We start from the raw sequence: 24,411 nt of genomic DNA, 5'->3' as shown, positions 1-24,411 counted from the left end.
TCAGGAAGGGGAAGTTATGGACATTAATAGTGGCAGACTTCAGGCAAGCTGGGATCGTCGCCTATATCAGGTTGGACATGTTGGAGATGGAGGTGAAGACCTGAACTCAGGCCCTGGTGCTTTACTTTGCTTGGGTTAACCTTGCTGAGGGTCTATTTTACATACTGTGCCATCACTGTCAGGGGTTTAGTTGCTCGAATCTGGCTAGGGTAGTGTTTATTTGGCTGCAGACTGTTGGGGCGGGACCTTGGAGCATGCAACGTTCATATATAATATTCATGTTGTGCAATAGAACACTTCCTTGATCGCAGATCTGAAGGTGGTGATGTGGGGGCTGAGATTGATTCATTTATCCACAGTTACAATCCCTGTGCAGAATTGATGTAGTCTCTGTGTTTTCAACCAGGTCCTGTAATTTAAGGAGAAGGTCCTCAGGTCATGTGGTGATCGTTCTGATCATAGGTGGTCTCTTTGTAAGAGGAGGTGTATGCAGTGGTGAGGAGCAGAACCATGACTTCAGAGTGTTTGTTACACTGTTTCTCCAGAGAGACAATCTTGGTAAAGCCCAATAATTAAAAATGTACTCATACATGGACAGCAATGTGCAACAATCAGCTGAGGGATTTCTACCACCACTTCAGGGTTGAATCTAAATGCATTCTAATAGCAAACATGCAGGGCCTTGCCAAAACATTATTGGATATTGCCCATTCTCTTTACTATTGTATGCAAGTTATTTTCAATATAATGTTCAAGGATGACATTAGAAAGGCACTCTATGCAGCAAAAGACAGTATAAAATCCAGAATAACTCTTAATTTGTTCAATTGCAGGGCATCTTCCTTGTATTGTCATCACTTTGAGGTCTCACGAGTGTAGATCCAAAAGGCAATCTTTGTAAAATGCACAAGAGAAAAACAGGAATCCTTAAGAGACATGGAGAGAGTTACTTGGGAATTAACAAGAGGTTGTCCACAATGTCTGAGGTCTGACTGGCAGATGGACGGTGGGATTTTTCTGCAAACTACAAACTACAGTTGTAGAACTGGTGGGGAAACTGAAGGCAGCGCAGACCATTTTAAAGGCTGAGAAAATATGTATTTTGAAACACTTGATTTACTTTTGCTGGTTATGGTACTTTATCTATTAATAAGACTATCTATGATTACTCTCATGAACGGATGGCTGAGAAAAGCATTTCAGATTTAAAACTTTGCACATCTGTTAATTGAGATGAAGCACATTATGCTATGCTGGTATTTCTTGTAAATATAGAAATAAAACAGCACTCCTCAAATACTTTTCCTCCGCTCTCATCACCACCATGCCTTAATTAGTTGCCAGGTGCATTGACATTTTCCAAAGCATTGAATCCGTTTTCATTCTACTGCCAAAAAAAATAAAAGAAAAAAAGATATATTTATTCAGACCCGCAAATGTTTTTTGGGGGGGAAAATGTCCTCAGCCTCTCACGCAAATGTCAGCTGGGAGAGACTTCAGGTCACTCTTTGACCTGATACAACATGATAAGAACCAGAACCACCTAACCTTATGCTTTGGTTCATATGGGCACCATTTTTGATGCACTCCACCCTTATTTTGCCAGCATCTCCACTGCGGGTGTGTGGTTGTTGGCACATCAACATAGCTGCATGCTCTCTGTAAATAAACAGTATGATATAGCAGCGGGACAGCCTAACCTAATTCACTAGTTAATTCAACCATGAAGAAAACAGAAAACATAACAGTCTTTCGATCTAATCTCCACCCATCTTCTATCCCCATTCTGTACCCTCCCAAAATAGCACGCAATAGTGGAAGTATTGGTGAGAAACACAAGGGTTTATCTGTGGACAAACACACCCACAGTTGATCTTGGGTGAAAAAGAAACAAAACACTTGACGTAGCATAATAGAAGTGTCTTCTTTTGGCTGTGCAGAGAGAGAAAACATGTATCGCCTAGACGTGGCATTATGGCTTACATTTTAGGCATAGTCATCCATAGCGAAGTGGTTCACAATGCCTAGTATCAGTCGAGCATTTGAACAAATGAATACGCAACCTAAAAGAGACTCCTTCAGATAAACATCTGGCAGTCGCTTCAGTTGAGTAGATAATGGCCCCTGGCCACTAGTTGAGGAAATGTGCTGCATCATTATGAAAATGTATTTGTATATGAATGGAGAACAATGATAAACCAATTGACTGTTCATACAATCATCAATTACTGTAGTAATTATGGGTTATGGTAATTATAGTCACACCAATGAAAGAAACCTTTACCAAAATAGATTTACTGTACACATTATTTTCTAACACTGGTATTAAAATCACTAATCCCCTCATAAGTTTTGATGATTGATTGATAGCCTACATCCTAAATTGATTAATTTTATATCTGTAGATTACAATAATATACGTAAGATACATGTGTTTCATTTCATCTGGAGGGCGAACAAAAAACAAAAACAAACCTATTTATTTAAATCTTGCAGCATGCACGTTTTATTAGTGTACGTGTGAGTGTGTTGACCTATTCGTGCCTTCTCTGCAGCTCAGAAACCAACACAAAGACAGACGAGAAGAAGACATGCAAAGCTTTTAATTATTTTTGACTTAAAGTGAAAACCTATATCATACGTAAAGAGGGTCATACATGTGTGAAGCAAGAACAAGACAGACCAAAACTGCCAGAAAAACAAAAGGCAATAATTGAGCAGTAGAGTTATCTGTAATACATGAATCCGCTTCCACCTTTAAACCAGAGAGTCCTCACATAGGATCATGCAGTCAACATAGCGCCAGTTCAGAAGGGTTATTCATTTGGGGAAATTGCCACCGAAACACTCGTCTTGATGACCTGGACATGACCACGTAATCAGACCATTTAGCAAGTACGACAAGAGAAGGCTTTGTAAATCTCCTTCCTCCATCCTCCCGTAATTCAGTTACCACCAGGCTGTCATTTAGCTCACAGAGACTTGACAGGTCTTTGAAAGTAAAGTAGAAAGAGCAATTACCTTGGGAGAGATTCAGTCAAAAGGATAGAGCCCACAGCTGCTTTCCTATCTACAATAACACACGGGAAGTGAAGGATTGGCATATTACTCGTCAGAGAAGGGAAAGACAATGTCCTCAATCTTTTGATTTCTCGCTCTATCTTGCTGCATCGCATTTACATGAAACAAGAGTTACAGAATGTGACATCACGAGCTGCGTGCTACATACGTTATTGTGCTTTTTATACAAATTACTGCCCATGATAATTATGATTTTGATCACTGACTTCTGATATGGGGTATACTGTAGTCTGTTCCATTGCCACTGCCACGTCAGATCTCCCCCAGCCTAAAAACTAGCCATGTGATGGTAGCACTAATGTTAAAGGTGGGGTCTTAAGTTTTGACCGTTTCTGTTTGTAAACAAACAATTCAAACCAGACTCCTCCCATGGCTCAACCCCCCACTCTTCTCGTCAACATTGCGCCTGCCTTCAGCGACACGCCCCCCGCCCTGTGATTGGCTGTATAGGTAAACATTGACTTTCCGCCAAGAAACGTTCCTCTTTTGGCAAAACACAACAAAATGGCGAACTACAGGCTGGAGACAAAATCACCACCACTCATTAACAGAAGCCCAGATGTTTTGATTGATAAGGATTTCATGTGCTGCATGCATCCATTTCTGTGTGAAAACTTAAGACCCCACCTTTAATGCTACCATGCTGATGGGTTTTGTCACCAGAAAGAACATGCAATAAACTGATAAAAATCACTACTACTGTTTGAATAAGTTGGATCAGGGTAATCAATTTAATTGGATAAGTTACATCAACTCATGTGACAATCAATATTTACTTATTTATTTATTTGGGTTTGTTATGTATTTCTGAATGAAATATATGTCCGAGCTTTGTCTGCCTGCACTCCAATGAAATTGACAAAAATTGTGTTATACCAGATGTCGACTCTGCGTCAGCACTTAGACGTGGTCTGAAGAGGCACACATTTAAAATGACTTACTGCCACCAAATTGCCAATCCACCGGGTGCATCTCCAACGACACTCCTTTGGTTGAGCCAGCATGCCCAGCTTGGCGGAGAGTGGTTTGCCAAATTGACAAGCGAGCCTTACGCTGAGATGAAAATCAAGTTTGAGATGTGCTGTAAACGAATAGAGCCCTCGGAGTTTTCCATTACCCTCAGTTTTGCGCAAAAGGCAAGTTGCGCAAAAGCAAGCTGGTAACGGAAACACATGATTTTCGAAAAATCTTTCAAATATCGCAAACAACTTTTTACGCTCTCATGAGGTGTTTTTTGAGACGTGTCGAAATAGAAGTATTTCGTAAAAGTGTGATGCAAACACTTTTTGCACATTCCCTGTAGTCATGTGACCCCCGCAGGAAGGATGTAGGCAGAGATGGGAAAAGTACTTACTACTGCCATTTTGTACTTGAGTAAAAGTACAATTACTTGCATAAAAATGACTTTGGTAAGAGTAAAAGTATCCATTCAAATAATTGCACGAGAATAAATTGTTTGCATTTATGGAGCCGTGGCAGCCTTGGCTCTATATAGCTAAACCGCTTTCTAAACCGCTTTGTGCTTAATACGACTTGTTGTCCCCTCGGGAAGCAATTCCGACACAAAAGCGCGTGGCCCTGTACTTCCTACTTTCTTTTTTCCGTGACCGGGCGGGGTCACATGACTACAGGAAAAGTGTTTCCATTACACTTTTGCGAAATACTTCTATTTCAACACGTCTCAAAAAGCACCTCCTGAGAGCGTAAATCTGAGTCTAATGAAAACACACCCATTGAGGTGAATAACGCCACCCAACCTATTGAATTGTGTTTACGAGCTACTCACTTCATTATTCTGTAATGGATTTGCCTTGACTTAGTGAGCAGGGTGAACAATCAGGCGTTAGGACCTGCCCACCAAACTTTGACAGATAAAATAAACTTACGAAACAACGCAACACAGTGACCATCAAATAATTCTAATTATTATAATTAATATATATATATACACAAATAATCATAGGTCATTTAAATAATTAATGACACATTTAATAACACATTTATTTATTTAATTCCATATTTCATTAATTAATGACACATTTATTTAATTATTTATGGTGTAGTCATTTATTTAATTTTGGCGCTTTTGGTCAACGAGCAATCGAGCTACATACGGCGCACATCGTCGTTGAAATCCGTTCTATCCGTCCGCATCATAACACCAAATGCCTGAACACACCCGATGAGTGGGAAGAGAGATGTTTTTAAAGTAATCTTAACAACTCCGGGCATTTGTCTTCCGTAGACATCATGACTCATGAGCACCTCCTACAGAACTGTGAGATCTCGCGAGACAAGACATTACGAGAATTGCGCCTCAGAAGCGAAACGCTCTTCAATGGAAACACCTACAAGTCGAAATTTGACTCTCTCGAAATACTACAATATCGCTTTTAACAACTAAGTTTAGACTTCACTTAAGTGAACTATTGGGTTTATTCCTTTCCTTTGAGTTTGTTGTCTTTTTTTGTGATCCCCCACAGGGCAAACATGGTAACACTTAATTTAAAGTTTATCTTTATGCTTTTGTTTTCATTGTTTATACATCTATGTTATGTATACACTAACCTACTCCAGAAAGGCAGCAGAATGGAGGCTAATCGTGATTAATATTGTATGGATGTAAGTCTAGGAATCTAGGTGATGTTATACGCTTGACATCCCTTATGTTGTAAACCAGACACCAAACCTGAAGTGAAAGTAAAATGGAGGCGTTGTTAATTGTGATAGAAAAACTTTATTATAGTTAGTGTGAACTCGGTTCCATTGTGGGGCATTTCGGTTTTGTCGTTAATGAGTTTGAACCAATTAAAGTAGAATCATTACTTTCGTTCAGAGAGGCTGTCAATAAAGGAGGGTGGTGGAAGAATGGTGGTTTGGAGAGGCAAGAGCCGAGTGGCACCCACATAGCAATTACATTCACAAAAGTATTAGCTAGAAAATGCCAGGACAGAGCCCTGGGGCACACCAGTAGAAACGGGAATGAGTGGAATGTGAATAATTAGAATTGAATGAAGAGAGTTTGGTGGTTGGTAACAATAATAATGAATTATTGCAGCTTAGAGCCAAATTTCTACTTTGTGTTTCAAAGTTCCTCCTGGTTGGTGCCAAGATGCGTACACCAGAAAGAGGATTGCATTGAAGCATGAAATAATGATGCAAAAATGTCTTAATTCTTTACATTCAATTTAATTAGTGAATCATTATTGGAGGGCTATTTTTCTTAGAAGTAAAGACATGTAGGAGAAAAAGTTATGAGCATTATCACAGACCAAGTTAAACTTGTAAATCAAAGTACGACTGCATACTATATTACTTAATTTTCAGCGTATATTTTAATGACATTCTAGTCAGAACACATTGTTGCTTTTGCCGTATAGGTTAAATAGTTAAAAGGTGTTGCAAATGTGAGTGAGTCTAAGTAGCAACAAGCCACAGCACGTGTTTCCCCTCAACCTGCTAACATGAATGTATTGGTGTTGTCAAACAGAGCCATTTACGCTGAAGAAGCGGCATTTAGCTCAAAGCCCTGCTGTGCCCATGTGTCCCAGAGCTGCTATGTACACTTTCTGAATGAATACATTAATTTTCCAGCATCAAAAGATTGTTTGCCAGTGAGAGAAGAGATAGATAAAAGGATGATAGTCTCACCCAGGAAAAGCCTTCTTAATATCCAGTTGAATATGGGACATGGTGTAAAACGGCATCACTTTAGCCCGTAGGGCTTGAAACAATTTAAATAATCAAACCAATTGGGGTAACAAAAAAGTATTCTTGGCAGAGGTATTTCACTTCAGGCCTCGCGTATAGTATCTTTAGATAACTGGAATGGAGAATTTGCTTTTGATCTAAATTTACATCTTAATTTGATGGTGATTGTCATTGTTGCATATTCTAAGTCCAAAATTACTCCGAGGGGGAATACAAAAGAATGACAAATGAGGCATACTGTTGCCTCCAAACTTCAAACCATTTATCCGGTTTTGAATCAATCCTGGACTAACATGTGTGTGTCCCATGGCAATTGGAGAGAAAAGGTTTAGCACATCTGAGTCACAAAGGTTCTGGTTTCGGTTCTAAGCTCAGACCTTTCCTTGTGGAATTTCCCTGTTCTCCTTGTGTCTGTGTGGGTTGTACTACTATTTCTTCCTGTATTAGAAAATCCGGCCCTCCAAAATGTTGTATGTTTTAGTGGGTGTGAGGAGAGGGTCACTGTATGTAGGTGGCTCATAAACAAAAGAAATGGTGCTGATTGGTAGTTTCACTGAAGGCAATCTAAATATTGTTGCTCCATTACAATAGCAATCACCGAGAGCCACCTGATGAAATATTTATCAGGGATTTGAGGATTCAGGCAGTTTTTAATTAACATTTAGTAAACATCCGTCAAACAAGGTTTCTCTACTGCTGCTTTTCAGTGTTTGATTGTCTGCGTTCACAGCAGCTTTGCGTTCAAGTGAACATTTTCAGAAGAACATACAATACAACTAGCTTTTATTTGACTCATGGTGCTAAATTTGTCCAAGCTGTTTTTTGTTTGTTTGTTTGTTTTTTGTTTTGATAAAGTCAATTGGTAACTGAACTGATGCTGGACATGGAAAGTGCAAATCAAGCTCAATTCAGAATTGGGAGACTCTTGCATCAGGGTTGATTTCAAGCCAATCAAGCGTCATTAGTCAGGCGGCACACAGCAGAATAAGTAGTGATTACAAATGTGCGCGGGTTGGAGAAATTTCTATTGTTTCAGAAATGTGGTCTGCTGTTAATGATCCAACACTTTTAGAGCATGCGTCATTCTCCTAATAAAAGCTAAAATGCTTGTTAGCACGGATGGATGGATGGATTTCAGGTCCGCAACATTACTATAGGGTGACCAAACGTCCCGATTTTGAGCCTTGGCTCCTGCATCCCGGCAGATTATGCCAACTTCATTGTTTTAAACCGATATTATATCCTGTCCCGGCCAGGGTTATTATAGTTTGGGAATTTTCAGTTTAGTTAGTTTTGATATTGTTTTGAGTTGCTTTAAAAAAAATGTAGCTTGTTTTAAGTTAGTTTTCAGGGTTGTTCTGTTTGTTGTTATTAGTTGTAGTTATTTTTAGTTTTTAGTATTAGTTTTAGTTTAAAAAAAGGATGTGTATTTAATCACATTTCAAATCATCCCCAAAGGCTCATGCATTAAATTAATTACCAATGACCAAAGACTAAAACGAAGGGCATTTTCACTATAATTATAGTATAGTCAGTGTTATACAGTATTTTAAGAGTATATCTTAATCAGAACCTGCCAAGGTATGTTAATGGTTAATTTACAAGTTAGGGGAGCAAGCACTTATCTGTTTATCTGTATTGGTTGTCACTTAAGAGTATATATGTCCAGTCACTTTTTTTTTTCCTCTTGGAAAGTACCGGCTCAAAAAATGCTTCTGTTGATTGGTTCTGATAAACCATCAGGAATCTGATTATGGTGGTGGTAAAAAACGTATTTGAGGTAAAATACCATTCTGGTTTTATTATAGCTTGAAAATCATAATGAAAGGACATCTGTGTCAGAATATTCCTAACTTGGTTCATAGAGCCGCCCAAAAGGAAGCAGAGGCTAGATGTTCTGTTTATCAGTTTTGGCTGATTCCCAACTCCTTTTAACGTACTGTATCTGATTAGTTACAGCCTTTAAAAGCCTCTGCTTGCTTTTCCAGGCACACTCCAACCCCAATATTCCTGATTAGTGTGGAACTGATGTTCTCAGTTTTGAACCACAGTTGATGTAGGGTCGTGCTCATTACTCACACACACTGTTGCCATATCTGGAAGCAGCACATTAAGCGTGGCTTTGCCACTGAGGAGATTTTGGAAGTTGGGATGATAATAGAATCAGCAGGGCCTTGCATGAATCATGTGTATGAATATAGAAGAGTAAAGGATAGACATTGTTTTTTTGTTTTTTTAGAAAACCGTATCATTTGATCTTAATATGAACCAGTTGTAATGACATTCATACGTAAAATGACGTAAAACGTCGGTTTTTGCTATATGGAGTATGTGTTGTCTTAACTGATCACTACTTAATATAAGGATGTAAAAGGTTTGAGATGTACTGCTTGATATTAGGATGTAAATATCAAACCTTTTACATCCATATATTAAGTAGTGACCAGTTAATACAACACGTACTCAAGCGATGATAACTCATGAGAGAAAAAGCAGTCTGCAGCATCAAGCTGTCAGTAACATTTCATGGCCCATTTATTGCGTTCATCATGTGTAGTGTATGTATCAAAGTGGAAGACTGTTGTGAAGTGCTCATTTTGGGTTTTCATCGGTGCATAAAAGGGGGGCGAGGGCCTCGATTCTGTTCTGTTCTTTTGTCCCCCCCCCCCCCCCCCCTCGTTGAAGCCGACTTTGTGAGTGGAATTATATGTTTTGTTTGTGTACTTGTTCCCACAGATATGGTTAACTTTGTTGGAAATGCTTTAATCCGGAGTCAGCAGGCACAAAAAGGCCACTGTGTCATTGTGGAATTAGTGGAAGGCTCACTGCTCGTTTTAGAGAATCAGCATGAATATGGACATTGACGGCTTACTTTTATACTCAGCAAGGTCAGGCAGCATTGCACATTATTTTACTTTACAGTTTTGGCCATGACAAAAACATTCCTTGGAGGCCTCTTTTATCTCATCTCTAGTAGTAGTACAGCTTGTAGTTATTTATTTGTGAAAATTGTAACATTTTGTCTCGAGTCTCAGTAGTCTAGCTGCATTTTCAATTAAAACATTCAAACATTGAGGGTGTAATAAGGTATGCTGTAATGTGCTGACGGATACGATACCAGGTAAAACAGAGGCTGGCATTGCGTTTATGTATGTTTGTGTGTCTCTTTTAGTTGGGATTCAAAAAAATCTAATGTGATGGCATTGAAGTTTCTATTTATTGTATCAGTAATTCTCAACCACTGTGCAAATTGACGAACCCAACTATAAACTAAGAATTGTCACCTTCAATTTGGACGAGACTATCCATCAGCACATCTTTAAAGAGATGTTGTGGCAGGACAACTCGTGGCAAATTCCTTCCAGGACTGCTTTTGTTGTCTCATAAATGTCAGTAAAAGTGTGTTAGACTCTGGCGGGAAAACTTGTTGTTTGTAATTTGGATTAGAATTTATCTTTTGTGCCGCCAGTCCTGGAAATGTTCTGACATCGTGTTTAAAACCTTCTCAGGTTACTGTGCAAAGCAAGAGTCTGATTCACAAGATGATTTTGGTGGCTAATCCCGAACACCAAATTTTTTAGTTTCTATTCTAGTCTTGTATAGGAGACTAATGTCATAAAAATGTGTCATTTAATGATTGTATTCCTTTTATTATGCGCCAGAAAAAAATGGTATGAAATGGAATCCCTGAATTTTCAAGTAATGGTCAATCATCCCACAACACCCATCCTATTAGTTTTAGTGCTAATGACTGTAATTTGTTCTAGGAAAATTACAAGCATCCAGTTAAACCTCCTTTGTACATGCCTCTGTTAGTATTGTTTCTGTTTCCACATAAAACTAATGACGATACCTACAGAACCAGCTCTTTGAATTCAGGCATTGTTCCTACTAAAAAACAGCCATTTATTATTGTCATTCTCAGGGTGTTGTCATGCTGACGTTTGCATTATCTTGAAACATTGCCCAGCTTGTAGTTGGCGCTCATTGTTGCAGACTCTGGTCTTGCTGATATTTACCAACAGAGAACGAGACGCTCAATGACAGACTTCTGATCTGAGGTTCCAATTATGTTTTTAAGTAACACATTAATTAAACCATGTCATAAAAATCCCTTCATACTAATTATGTCGAGCAAAGAAAAAAGTGGTCAGTTAAGTATGTGCAATAATGTATGTATAACGTATTTTTTTTATTTTTTTTATAAAGAGCTCAGTATTGTTCATTCGGAAATGTCATCATCATTGCTCTTTATTTTATTTTATTTTTATTTTTTTTTTATATATATGTATATATACATATATATATAAATATATATATATTTTTTGTATGTATAACGTATGATGTTCCACAGGGCATCTGCATCCATAGGGTCACATGTATATCTACAGTGTACCTAATTTAAAATGACCCCCCAGACATTTATTTTGAACAGCAGAAATAGTCAAATTTAGTAAAGTAACCGATAACCACCATTATAAGAAAGAGTAGTTTACAGTTCCATGATTAAAATATGTGTATAATGCTGATCTTTTTGGCAAGTCACACACAAAATGGCAGTCGGGTGCTTTTTAGACCGATTGTTTCAGAGCTTTGGGACTGAAGGTCACCAAAGTGACGAAAGTGCATTCAGGCATACAGAGACAGGATCCAGGAGGAGGCGGGGTGCCAGTCATTGTTAGCAGAAGCGCAGCTATTGGTGGCAGACATCCAAGGGCTCAAAATATGCATCCAGCAGTGCAGCATGTGTGGCTCTGTTATTTTTGCTCCTTTTATGGAAATGTCTTGCAACTGCAGCAATAAGCAATCGAATAACTCGACTAAACAACATTCTCATAAATAATGCAAGCATGCAATGGAAACGTCAAAGTTTTTCTCTGCATCGCTTCCTTCTGCATGTTGCTTTTATTGCACAGTGCTTCAACTTTTACCTTTTTGGTCACATACTGTATCATGTTAAAAATGGAGGTAAAGTACACAATGCTTACTTGTGGCAGTCCTACCATTTTCCTTAAAAATGGAGAGTTCAGTTCTATAAAAAAAATTAAATTAGGCATTTATTGTAATTTAGCTTTCAAATGATATTTCTTCCTTTACCTGACCAGTGGAGCTCTTTAGCAGTACACTTCATATACTGGACTGAATGTACAATGTTGTATCCAGATTACACCCAAACATTTTTATGCAAGCTTGAGGACTTAAGTTCTACTTGGATTCGTGTGTCGTTTCATGAGTGAGATACAACATGGACGGAATTGGCCTTTCTTTTTTTTTGCGTGATAATAGAGCATACGTATTTAATTATGCTATGATATTATATTTGATACATAGAGAGAGAGAGAGAGAGAGAGAGAGAGAGAGAGAGAGAGAGAGAGAGAGGAAGCATTTACTGCTCTTAAATGATTCTGAGTCTATGTGGGAGATTAGCCATAAAAATCATAACTTATAAAAATAAGAGTTAAAATAAATTAACTCAGCTAACTCAGTTGTATTTACTTCCTGTGGCAGCTGACCTCTGCTTACTTTGATTAAGTGTAGGCGGTCCTTCTCAGACTCTGTATTTTTTTCCGAGGCATCATAAAACACTCGCCGAAAATGCAGAAGCACTTGCCGAAAGGTGGGCATCCATCAATGACCGTCCGACGTAATGACGGAAGTGCCCACCTCTGCAAAATACCCTGCTCAAATAACATCCACAGGGCCTCGCAAATCAACACTGGTGGTGTGGTGCTGATGGGCAGAACTAAGCCTAGAAGAAATAAGTTTTGAGAATTGTTTCTTTGAGAAGAATGTAAGAAAAATTATGTAAAGATGACTCAGTTTTGATCTTTAAGTTCAACAGTTTTACAGGAAAATAATCATATTCAAGGATAAAAGAAAGCTCTTCGAACAGTTTTTAAATCAAAATACACTTTGTATTTGATTTTACATTAAATTTGACATTTTAAATATGTTACAATCTTTGTAGATAATAGTAGTTGAAAAATGTGATTAATCACAATTAATTACAGACAATTTTGCGATTAATTAGTTAGGAATTGTAATCACTTGACAGCACAAGCCCTAATAGTATGATACCTTCACGGCATTGCAGTTTTTGCATCATGGTGCTTGGTATGCCTCTATGAATTTGAGCATGTTGTTTGCACTTTGTGAAAACAGCAATTTTCTCCACTGTTTGAATAACTTTCTGATTATCAATCTAAAACACTGTGTATCATCAGACAAGATCTTTATCATTCACACATCTGACTGTTTCTTCATGCTTGAAGGACAGCCTGAAATTGCTCAGAGGGGGCAATCTGTACCTTACACCGTTCGTTAATCATGACCTTTTGTCCATGTAAATGTGGTACTTTTCAGTGTCTATCACTTATAATGTTGATCTTCATTGAAAAATATATTTACAGTATCAACAATGGAATGGATATGTGTCTTTGCACTTTGTACTTAACCCGGAGGGTGGTAGTCACACAACTTCTGCACAAGGGCAAATTAATGCCCTGGCACTTTGATTGGATCCAGCGAGATGCTTTGGAGTTAATATCAGGTAATTAATTCAATGCACTGGGCAGGGAGCCGTGAGCAGAGCTGAGGTGGACCACAGTGTGTGCGCGCGCGTGTGTGTAACGGCAGCTGAGGTGGCGCTGTGGTGGCCGAGGCCAGGTTGGTAAAGGGTTTAAACTGAGAGGGAAATGATGGGAGTAATCCACTGAGTGCCTATAATGTAATGAGTCAGCCTCACTTAATGGAGACCATTTGAGGAAGAAGGAGGTTCAGGAAGTAAGAGAGGTAGCAGTTATAGAGATTCTTGCTTGACGGAAAGGCTTGGTAGGGGGACAGAAAGGGGATAGGTCTGCTATCCATCTTAAAGCTTGGACCAGACACCAGCTCGCAGTAGCGGTTTTATAAGAATATATGACTGCAGTGTTACACAATTGCTGAATTATAATGCGGCACGACTCAATCAAATCATGTTATGCTCTAGCTTCAGGCTACAAGTCACCATTTTTATTTAAAACAGACCTGGTGTTGCAAGGTTTTCTGGGGAGGCTTCCGTCTAGATCCATGGTTCAGGGTCAAGCTTGAACTGCATGTTGTTGGCTTTACCATTGATTTAGCTTGAGCTGTGTATAGCATTGATCAGCATAATTACCTCATTCACTCCCGGCCATTTTCACTGAAGCGATCCCCTTCGCTCCCGGCTGTTTTACTGGATTTTGACTGATTTTGCAAGGTCCACATAATATTGCTCTAAAAACATGGCGCCTACCAAATGAAAGATTAGAGAAAAAAAGTAAATTAAATCTATTTCCGTTTTGCAGCAATTGGCATTAGAATATAGCTTAGTTTCATGATTATTCACAAATCTATTTAGAACTGTGGGTAAATCAGCTTGTTTGAAACAGGGCCTTGGTTGATTTCTTACACTCTGCTGCCACCTGATGGCCGTTTATGTAATAACTACCATGGCTTCAACCGTTCTGTGCAGTTTAGAGGCTGCATCAAAGCCTTCTATATTCTCCCCCCAAAAAACAAAACAACGTTTAAATACGTTTTTGGGACACTTAAAACATTTAAAATAGAACATATTTATACGTTTTTGGGAGCACATGAGTTCAGAGATTTTCAAAAATTTAACATTTTCAAAATTAAAAACCCGGACACTACAATTTCATGTAAATTCAAATATAAAATAAATTCTCACCAGGAACTATTTAAAACAATTTTAATCACTAGTTGGTTTCTGGTTAAACCTGGGCGTCTGGCCACCCTAGATACAAATTATATACTTTTTAAAGTTCCTAGAAATTAAAATTTTTAGTTCTGCTTTTTGTTTTGCTTATCTCAAGCATGACTTGGCAAGGCTTAAGGGGATTTATTTTGTTTGTGTCAAATCCAATCGATGGCTAATTATTGGCCCACAAAGAATAGAGGGTTGGAGGGTGAGCATGAGTTTCGATCAGACATGAGTCGTTTCTGGCAAGAAGTTTAAATGTGTACAGTTTACAGTGCAGACAGAAACACTTGGAAGCCGAGGAGGCGTTTCACGTCTGAGTGCGAAGCTGCCAAGATGTGAATCAGCACCTCCAAATCAGAATCTTTAGCCAATGATGAAAGAAAAGTCCTGCATCAGGAATATAATTTTAAATATCTCAGTGTCTCACTCAAAACTGAGAGAAAAATGGCTATTTTCATGCAGCAGAGTGCTAGCCTCTCTGAGGTCTCAAAAAGTAGGGTAAGAATTACTGAATGACACTTTGTTAGGGTCATGTCCTGTCTTTAGAATGTCTGTGCTATTGTGATGAGATTTGTGTTGCCTTTGTGCACATATCTAATGATGCTCCTCTGCCAGGCATGGGTTTATTTAATCCAGGTCAGCTGCCACCTTTACCTGATATTTTCATGTTTGCATCTTTTATCTTTTTTTTTTAAGCCATACTTACAGCTATTATGCACTGGAAAGTTAAGAGGGCTTAGTTGTCACAAGAGTCGCATGTGTTTTTTTTTGGCATGATTTTAAGGTTGGGGAGAGAGTGAGGTCACATGCTAAACTAAAATGGCCAGATGTGACATGTGCTCCTGGCTGTAACACTTTGAAGTGGCATGACACAGGAGAGAAAGTACAGGCTTATTCAATGCAGCGCCTGTTAAAAACTCATCCCCACATCCAAATCTGCATTTTCCCGTTCATAAATCTTATGACTAGACTGATTTTCACATTAAATGCATCTCATTTGTAAAAAGCAAATGCTGCAGATGCGTCCAGGCAAACATTTTTGGAAGGTTTTAGGTCGCTGGAGACGCATATGGTCACCATGTGAGGATGATGATGATGGAGGGCCAGCAATAAGCTGCCAATTGGGCTGAAGGGTTGAGCCACAAATGCACATTAAACTGCCCTGGAAAGGATTATAAACATGATGAAAAATTAACATTCCAAATGTATATAGTGCTTAAAAATGTATTATCCCACCATTTCAAAAAGAGAAGAATGCATCCAGCAACACAAAGCGCTTTAATGCAGCGTAAAATATATCTATCCTTTTATTCATTTTCTGCACTTCATTAGGGTCACGGTCGCCAGTCAGTTTTCTTTTCTTTTTTTCCTTAATATGGTCTTTAAAAAAAAGGGGGGGGGGGGTGAGTCCAGGCTTGGTTTCGTCTAATCATTACTCATAACCTTGATGCTGCTTAAGTTTGCTAGACTTTCTTTTTTATAACTAAAGTATTACTATCCCGAAGACCAAACATAAAAAGAATATGAGAGATTGTAGTCACATGTAATAAGTAACGAAGACCTACTAGCAATCCCTGCAGCGCCTTGTTATCTTCCTGTATGCCTGGGTCAGTGTCATAATCAGCGTAGTTTCCTTAGAGTTGTCTTTTCATCAATGTTTAAACGACAGGGACTTTGGGAATGAGGCTCCAAACATCAGTCATAATGAGCACATCGGCTCACTTTAAATGTTGACACTAGCTGCTGCCCCTGGGTTCCATCCTAAGAAAACAGCTGTGTTTTATTTATTTATTTATTTATTCATTTTAATATGTTCTATACATATAGAATGATTAATTAGCAATTGGCTATCTAGCAAAACTCATAATCATAAAAAATAACATTTTAATTGAATGTGCATAGTAAACTGGTGGGGTTCAGTACCTCCTTCACGCTATAAGCAATATGTGTGTGTGTTTTTCAAAGCAGTTTGTCTAATTATTCTAAAAATGTGTTTCTGTCTCTTCCTTTTCTCGTCCCAACTCTGCTCTCTGCTATCTCTCTCTGTATATCCCAATCCGTCCCCTCTGCTATCCTCTTCTCACACTGCAAACAGGTTCCTCATCAGATGGGTGCGCTGACCTTCTACCGATACGAGCAACCGATTGTAGACTACTGCCAAGCCCATCAACCCCTGCGGCTAAACATGGGTTATGAGGGCCCCCCTCAGGGTCTCGAGGGTCTGGAAGACCTGGGGCCTTGCGAGAGGGGCGCTATACAGACAGTGGCGCTCCCGACTGTGCCCACCGCCGCCACCATGGGGCCCTCAGTACCAGGGCCTCGTTCTCCTCCACCAGCACTCAGACCAACGACTGAGGCTCCCAGCAGTGGTCTTCCCACTGAGCGCACCGGTACACTTAAATTTGGACGCTAGTGAGCTGGACATGAGCCTCTGATGAATTGTGACCTAAAAATGATGGGGCAGCGGAGCTGGTTATTGGAACATGAGGAGGAACATTAGTAAGAAGAAAGGTTTTGGTATCCATACACACAATCTGAGCAAATACAGAGTCCCCAGGACAACACCTGATTGAAGATGGTTTGGGTTATATGAAAAACAGAAGTTTATTTTTACTATGTTTTTTTCCCCCATTTCAACGTAACGGGTTATGCTTTTGCGAAATTATAGAAGTGCATGTACTCTGACTTTGGGATGACAGAAAGGAGCTCTCACACAAAAATAGGTAGATTTCATGTGACAAACAGGGTGTTTAACTGTGATTGCTATGATAATTTACATTCAGCAATTTTCCACAAATGCAAATTTCTATAATTATTCCATAAAGATCAGTCCTCTGTCGAGATGGATAATTACACTGAGTTCGTCTTTGCTTTGTTTGACTTTTTCTTTTGGATGTGGGATATAATTAATTACTTCAATTATACATATCAAGCCAAAGAGTTTTTTTTTTATTATTGAACCGCACATACGCTGAGGGCATTCTTAAAATTCAATGAAAAAGCATATTTGATAACTTATGTTCTTAGATAAATTAAATATCTGCAGTGTTTCTAACAGATTGGCTAATAATTATGAGTTGCCATTCATCATGTAAGTTATTTTCTAAACCGTTCCACAGTAACACCCACAAACTTGTAATCGTCTTTTTGGGGCATGCTTCAAACTTAAACATGGTCCTGTTAAAAGAATGACAAATATGTACTCACGTACAGCCCAACAATAATTTGCTAAACCAATAAGCAAAAATGATTGACAAGTATTGTACATATTGTACCCTTGAAGATGTCCACTGACCACCCTCACTGCCCCATTTGGAATCATGTCGCACCCCGATCACATGAGAATAAAGAGAGCATCATCTCTGACCATGTCGCTCCCTGCATCTCTCCCCACCACAGCGCAAGCCAGTGCCTCGTGGGGGCATGTTGAATCATGTAGACATGGGCCCAGCCTATGGATGAATCCACAGGGTTGAATTGGGAATAATGCCTGACAGCTCCCTCTTGTCCAGTACGTGACATAATGGCTCTCTGTAAACTTTTGACAAACATGTCAAGCATTGCTGTTCATTGACTTATGGAGCAAGAAAGACTCAAAGCAAGCAATGAACATGGATTTTTTTTTCCACAAGTGATAATAAACCTGGAGATATTGGAACTCTTCTCAGATGTATCGCCAGATTAACTGAACAAACTGTGAGAACATTTCCCACATGGAGTGGTCATCAAGAAAATAAACTGGGTAATTATTTATCTTTTCTTTTTGTTTGTTGTCATGAACAAAAGAGACACTTTTTGAGGTGTGCAATGATGATGTCAAGACATTCTATAGACGTATCAAAGGTCAAAATCAAATAGAACTTATTTATCATGTAAATACAAAATCTTTTAAGATGGCAAGAAAATATGACTTTCTGCTGAAACATCTTATGAACAGAAGAGGAGCCTTATTCATTTTCCAGTGTGGGATCTCTGTGTTATAAAGTTGAAACTGTCCTGCTCCTGTTTCAATGATAAATATTTTTCTATTCACTCCCATAACTATTAAACCCTAAGTGGTTTCTGTCATCCAATCATCTCCCAAAGCTTGATGATGAAAGAAAGTTTTAAAGCCCTATTGTGAAGTATGCAGAGGTGGGCGTGTCAATACATTTTGAGTGTCCGTCAGTCAAGGCACCTTTCCGTCATCGTCAATATTCCAATGTCGTCAATCCGTCATTCCTCAGCAAAATGGGCATTCGGTCGGATTGACGATTACAGTGACGGATGAAACCCCACCCGTCAATCTTTAACCCTTCCGTCATTGTCAATCTGTCAATAATTCAAGCCAAACCGCAATGCAATCGTCAATCCGCCATTCCTCAGTGAAATGGGCATCTGTTGGTGATGGGAAAATGAAGCTTCATGAAGCACTTGAGGTTATTATTTGTTTTACGTCTTTCGTTAGTGCTCTTGGCTTAAATATAAAGGCTAGGACAATGGAAATTGATTCCCACTTCATCTTTAAACCAAGAGTGCCATCTAGAGGAGTAAAAAAATATCACAAGTATTTCATGAAGCTTCATTTGTCCATCACTAGCGTCTGTCCATGTTTCCGTCATTTGTCAACAAAATGGGCATTCCGTCATTGGTAGATTGACGATTACATTGATGGACGAAAACCCACTTCCGGCAATGCTTAGTCTGTCAGTTTTACAAAGTTTCCCATCCATCGTCAACACAATGGGCGTCTGTCATTGACGAATTGACGGATCTTCCACCAATATTGACGGAATGCCCACCTCTGTATGTATCCATACTTGTCAACTCAGTGGCCATATGCAGCGCTATGAGTTTGAATCATATATTTCTTTAATGTGTCATTACTTTGCGTTTGAACAAATGCAGTCCCCAAAACAGCAAATTCACAAATTATTTACAATTTCACCAAAAAAATGAGGGGTTCAACCTCCCTTGATGTACAGTGCATTGCATACAAAATGCCGTTGATTCGCTTCGTTGCTTCATAGTGCTGGTGGAGTTTCCTTTGTAAAAGCGGCTTTACCAACATATTTATAATAGGAGTGCTCTCAATTCTGTCCATACAGTATACTGTCTGCCTTGCTCTATAAGACTCACGCCCAAACGTTATGTCTGCCTCTTGTTGACCTGGGGAGACCTGTTCAATGATTTATCCACGCATGCTATTGACAGTGCAGGAGATATCTGTCTGAGAAGACCATGTTAGGGGCTGGACTGTTTTGGGGGATTTGTTCCGACCCCTGCAAAGTAGTGCTCGCTATCTGGCTCATTAAGCTTATCTAGTCTCATGCTGGACCTTGGTACTTTTGTTGGTATTGCCTTCTGTGGTTCAGCGTAAGAACTACACTGTCATATTGCAAAAATGGCAGCAGCCATGCTTTACCACTTTGCTCTGAGCCAAACAAAAGCATGGTGACAAAAAAGTACAGCTGCAGTGTCCACACGGACAGGTTTTTCACTGTGTTTTAGCCTTTGACGCACACGCAAATGCTGTTTTATGTTGCTTTTTGGAAAATTCCGGCATGGGTGGAGATTTTAACAAAACAGTATTTTGTATTTGTGTGCCCATGGGTAAATACTCCAATTATTTGCATTGCCTTTCGTTCTTTTTTAGTTTATTTATTTTTTAACAGTCATTAAGCAATAGAACATGTCTAATTCAACCACAGCAAAAATGTTGCTTTTCCAGGCTAATGACTGGATAAATACTACCCAACAGCTGGCAAATGTGTTTCCTGGAATATCTTTTTAAATGATGAATGATTAAATGTTTTTTTTTTTATGTTTAAATTTTTTTTAGATTTAAATTTGCTTCTTCGTTCTGGTTAACCAAGGAAAGGGTGCCAAGGAAAAGTATCACCATTTACAGTTTATCTCTTGCTAGTCCAGCAAACCAGTCCAGTCAAAAACCGATAACTTCCAAGACTGTACAGTAAAAGTATAAAAAAAAATAAAACAAAGAAAGAATAGATCAACATTTTCTTTCTTCTTTTTTAAAGATTAGTTTCATCCTGATTTATTGAACGTCATACAAAATAATTTTTAAGTAGTGTTTCATGGTCACAATTACAAATACAATGTTACAACGTTTGTCTATAATTGTCTTTCTAATCCCCCGAGACTGCTCTCCTTACCTTTCTGTGGTCCATGATCAATGTTGTACACACCATAAAACTAAACTCAACTCCATTTTGGGAGGAGCAATCATTTTTGTCAAAGCTAGTTTGATTAAGTCTTTCTATCCCCCCGCCCCCGTTTTTTTTTTTTTTTAAATATATGGTTAATGGTACTTCATTTATTTAGCACTTTTCCACCTTACAATTAGTGATGGTAAAATGAAGCTTCATGAAGCACCTGCGTTATTTTTTTTTTACTACTCCAGATGGTGCTTCTGGCTTAAATGTAGAGGCTAGTTAGTGCAATGGAAATTGATTACATTTCCACATTTTCCTTAAACCAATACTGCCATCTAGATGAGTCAAAAAATACCACAAGTGTCTCATGAAGCTTCATTTGTCCATCACTATTTACAAGGCCCTAAAAGCGCTTTACATTGGACTCATTCACCTAATGTTGACGCAACATCAGGAGCAATTGGGGGTTCAGTATCTTGCTCAAGGATATTTCGATGTGGTCGCGTTGCGAGACGATCACTCTACCACTGAGCCACGCCGCCCCCCATATAATTCTGTATTGTCCCAATGAAATAAAGCAATGCCTATTTTTATTTTTTGTAATGTTTTATGCATTGTTATTCTTGAGTGCCAAGTTATTTCAGTGGCCATTGTAGTGCTTTGCTTCGTGAACAGAATAGCAACAATTTTGTCCATTTTCAATTCCTACACAAGTTAACTAAATGTGCTTGAATGTGCTATGTACATTCTAAACCACACTGGGAGTCATTATTTTTGTTTTGTTTTATTGCTGTCCATTTCTTTCACCATTAAGGAGTGGGATTCAAAGGCTCTGCATGCTTAATGGTGCATGTTCAAGCGGAGGTTCAACTTCATCTGTGCTAGGCCCACTACACCAACAGGTTTGTGTTTGTTTAGGATTTAGTACACAGCATGCTCCCCAACACCCCCTCATTCCTACTGGGAGGTTTTGCTTTATACATTATGTTCTCTTTACTTCTTTTTATTTTCATTTTGCATGTGGTGGGATGATAAAAAAAAAAGGCTGAAGAATTGCAGTGAAAAACTTTAAAGGGAGGAAGAGCTAAATGCAGCAGCAGTGAGTAAACCAGAAACACTGTAAAATTGTAAGGACAAATGGATAAGTGCAAGTACATTTATTCTGTCACAATGAAAGCTTTTGTTACAATCCTGAACGTCTCAGGCAAGTCTATTCCCAGTGTGCTAAAAGGATACAAACTGCTTGGGATTCTCACACGGCTGAGCACACATGTACTGTATGGCAAGCAAAGGGCATTTGTGAATTGCCTTGGATTCTGTAAAATGTTTAAATATATGCATGCTCACGTACAAACAATTGCAGAGAGACTCACATCTAATGTGAATGTTTACTACACTATCAAGATTCTACTTTGATTTCTCAGCCTCTGACAGCAAAAAAACACAAACTAAACAAGAGTGCACACACTCTAGTAATACTTAAAATGACTATAGCTTTTGGTGCATTCATCAATCTGAGTTCACCGAAGGCAATCTGTGATGGTTCAGTAATTTCTAATCCATTACCTAGTAAATAGATTTGATAAATTAATTCCAAGTCAAATACGGATTTGCAGCTTCTGCTGCTTTGACAGTGCACCAGTTTGTTATTCACAAGGCACTGCTTCATATACTCAGAGAGCCCAATGGAGCCTCGTGGCACCCTATAATGCAATAATTTCCTGAAATTAAAATAACACCTTCAAATGTAATAAAATTTGCACTTGGTCAAAAATATAATAAAAACCGAATAATGTAATAATTTCACCAATAGTGTAATGCAAAAAAAAAAAAATCCTGATTGATTTTGTAATACTGTAACTTATTTACAAATAATCATATATTTTATATCATAACCGAGAAGTCTTTGCGGCAGAGCATTTCTAACCAAGTGGGCGGAGCTTGTTCCGCTGAACTTTGTCACAGCTATTACGTTACGTCACGTAAAAGTGCTACAATATCAGTCAGACTTTTTTTTTATTTCATTATTGGTGAAATTATTACATTATTGGGTTTGATTAAATTTTTAGTCAAGTTAAGTGCAAATTATATTACTTTCAGGAAAATTATGACATTATAGGGTGCTGCAAGCATTTTCTCAAAAAAATCTAGTAGATTTGTAATGAAAATGTGCAGTTAGTGGGACATTTAGACAAATGATATATATTTTTATTTATTTTAAAGGGCGAAGTCAATCCAAACAATTTTTTTGACAATGATATTTTCTATGCAGCACCACTAGTCTAAATATGGTATTCTAGTTAATATTTGTGGATTATGAGTAACAAGCAATTATAGCTCCGCTTCAGAAAACAGGTGAGCTCTGGTTGGTTGTTGCTTGAGCCAAATTTATGTCACAGTAAGTGGCAAAATGGCCGCCCCGAGATGGATAAAAACGGCTGGATTTTGCTTCATAACTCATATTCCAAAAATGTAATATTAATCAGAATGTAGTGAGGTCACATATAACATATTATTGTCAAGAAATATTTAAGGTTGATTTTACTTTAATATGCCCAAGTCCTATACTTAACACCACAATATTTCACACAGCAAACTTACATTTCTGTCACGGTTGTAAAAAGAGGTGAATTGCTATGTTCAAGGCTTAAACAGATGTGTAATTACAAGATAGCCGTAGTCTGCATGTAATAAATGATGGGCCTGAGTGTGTGTGTGCCTACAGCGTCATGTACTCCTCTACCTCCCTTAAGCCGATGTCACCACTACTGATGCTCATGTCTGCCCGGTCCCCATTGATTGTTATTGTCCATTGCTGCTTCACATTAGCCCAAGGTCTTTAACCTGTGACTCATATTGTCCTGACACTGTTTTTCTGCCATTGCTCATGTCAGAGGGCACGCAGAATAGCAAGATGTGATCATTAACCTTTGTCAGGGAAACACACTTTTTTATTTGCCTGACAAAGCCCATTTATGCCCCTAATTGTATTTAATGTGAACACCGAATAAGGTAAGGTTTGAATTTAAACAAGTTGGCATTTTATTCCTGTATTTAATGTGTCATAACAGTGAGCGAGAAAGCAGAGAGGAGCTGACAGAAAGCAATATCGGAATAAGTCTTTGTTTTCATGCAGGCCCAAAGCACTTTCCCTTTATTTCCCAGCCTCCTACTGTAAATGTGCAAAACAACTGAATCCCTGCTGTCTCCCTCCCATCCAATTTCTGCAGAGCGTTGATTTCTGTAGGGTGTAAATATGTGCTGCATTGTTTTCTTTGGTAGTTGCTTTGCTGTTTTTGTTTTTGATTTTATGTTTTTGTTTTTGTTTTCCTCTCTCATTTGGACTTTTGCGTTTATTGTACTCAGACCTAAAGCATTTTTGTGGAAACTTGGTCCAAGTGCAAACATATGGCTCTTTGAGTAAATTATTGTCAGAAAATGTTTTGTAAAAATTTTGATGATGATTAAAAAAAAATAAACATATAAGATGGAAGCAGTGGTGGTTCATTTCTTAGTGATGGGACATATGGCTCTTTGACGGGAGCCGTTCAATGAGGAAATTAAAAAAAAAACTGTTTTTGAAAAGATAAAAATTAGTAAAAAGTAACTAATGAAACCTAACTGAATTTGAAAAACAAATGTAAACATAAAATTTAAAACTAACCATAATGAAAAATCCCAAACTATTACAACACTGGCCTTGCTGTTGACATACGAAGGATG

The 24,411-nt window shown here is 38.4% G+C and overlaps 1 protein-coding gene across 2 annotated transcripts in view; it reads left to right on the top strand.

Moving 5' to 3' along the window:
- The window catches only part of LOC147161854 (leucine-rich repeat transmembrane neuronal protein 4), a 98,337-nt gene extending 74,156 nt beyond the window's left edge, over positions 1 to 24,181 (top strand). Inside the window, exon 3 of one of the 2 annotated variants that reach the window (XR_015097274.1) lies at positions 16,629 to 16,706. Coding sequence is in view for 1 of the 2 variants with exons in the window: in XM_086096930.1 (XP_085953056.1) it covers positions 16,629 to 16,946 (318 nt within the window). In the remaining variant the exon portion in view is untranslated. Of the gene's footprint in view, positions 1 to 16,628 lie in introns of both variants that reach the window. The other variant, XM_086096930.1, reaches the window with a different exon arrangement.
- The last annotated feature ends 230 nt before the right edge of the window (positions 24,182 to 24,411 follow it).

Source organism: Leptonotus elevatus, chromosome 15 (genome assembly GCF_054856555.1).
Source record: "Leptonotus elevatus isolate MCC_2025b chromosome 15, RoL_Lele_1.0, whole genome shotgun sequence".
Taxonomy (NCBI): Eukaryota; Metazoa; Chordata; class Actinopteri; order Syngnathiformes; family Syngnathidae; genus Leptonotus; species Leptonotus elevatus.
Note: the sequence above shows the minus strand (reverse complement) of the source record. Positions and strands in the feature narration are given on the sequence as shown.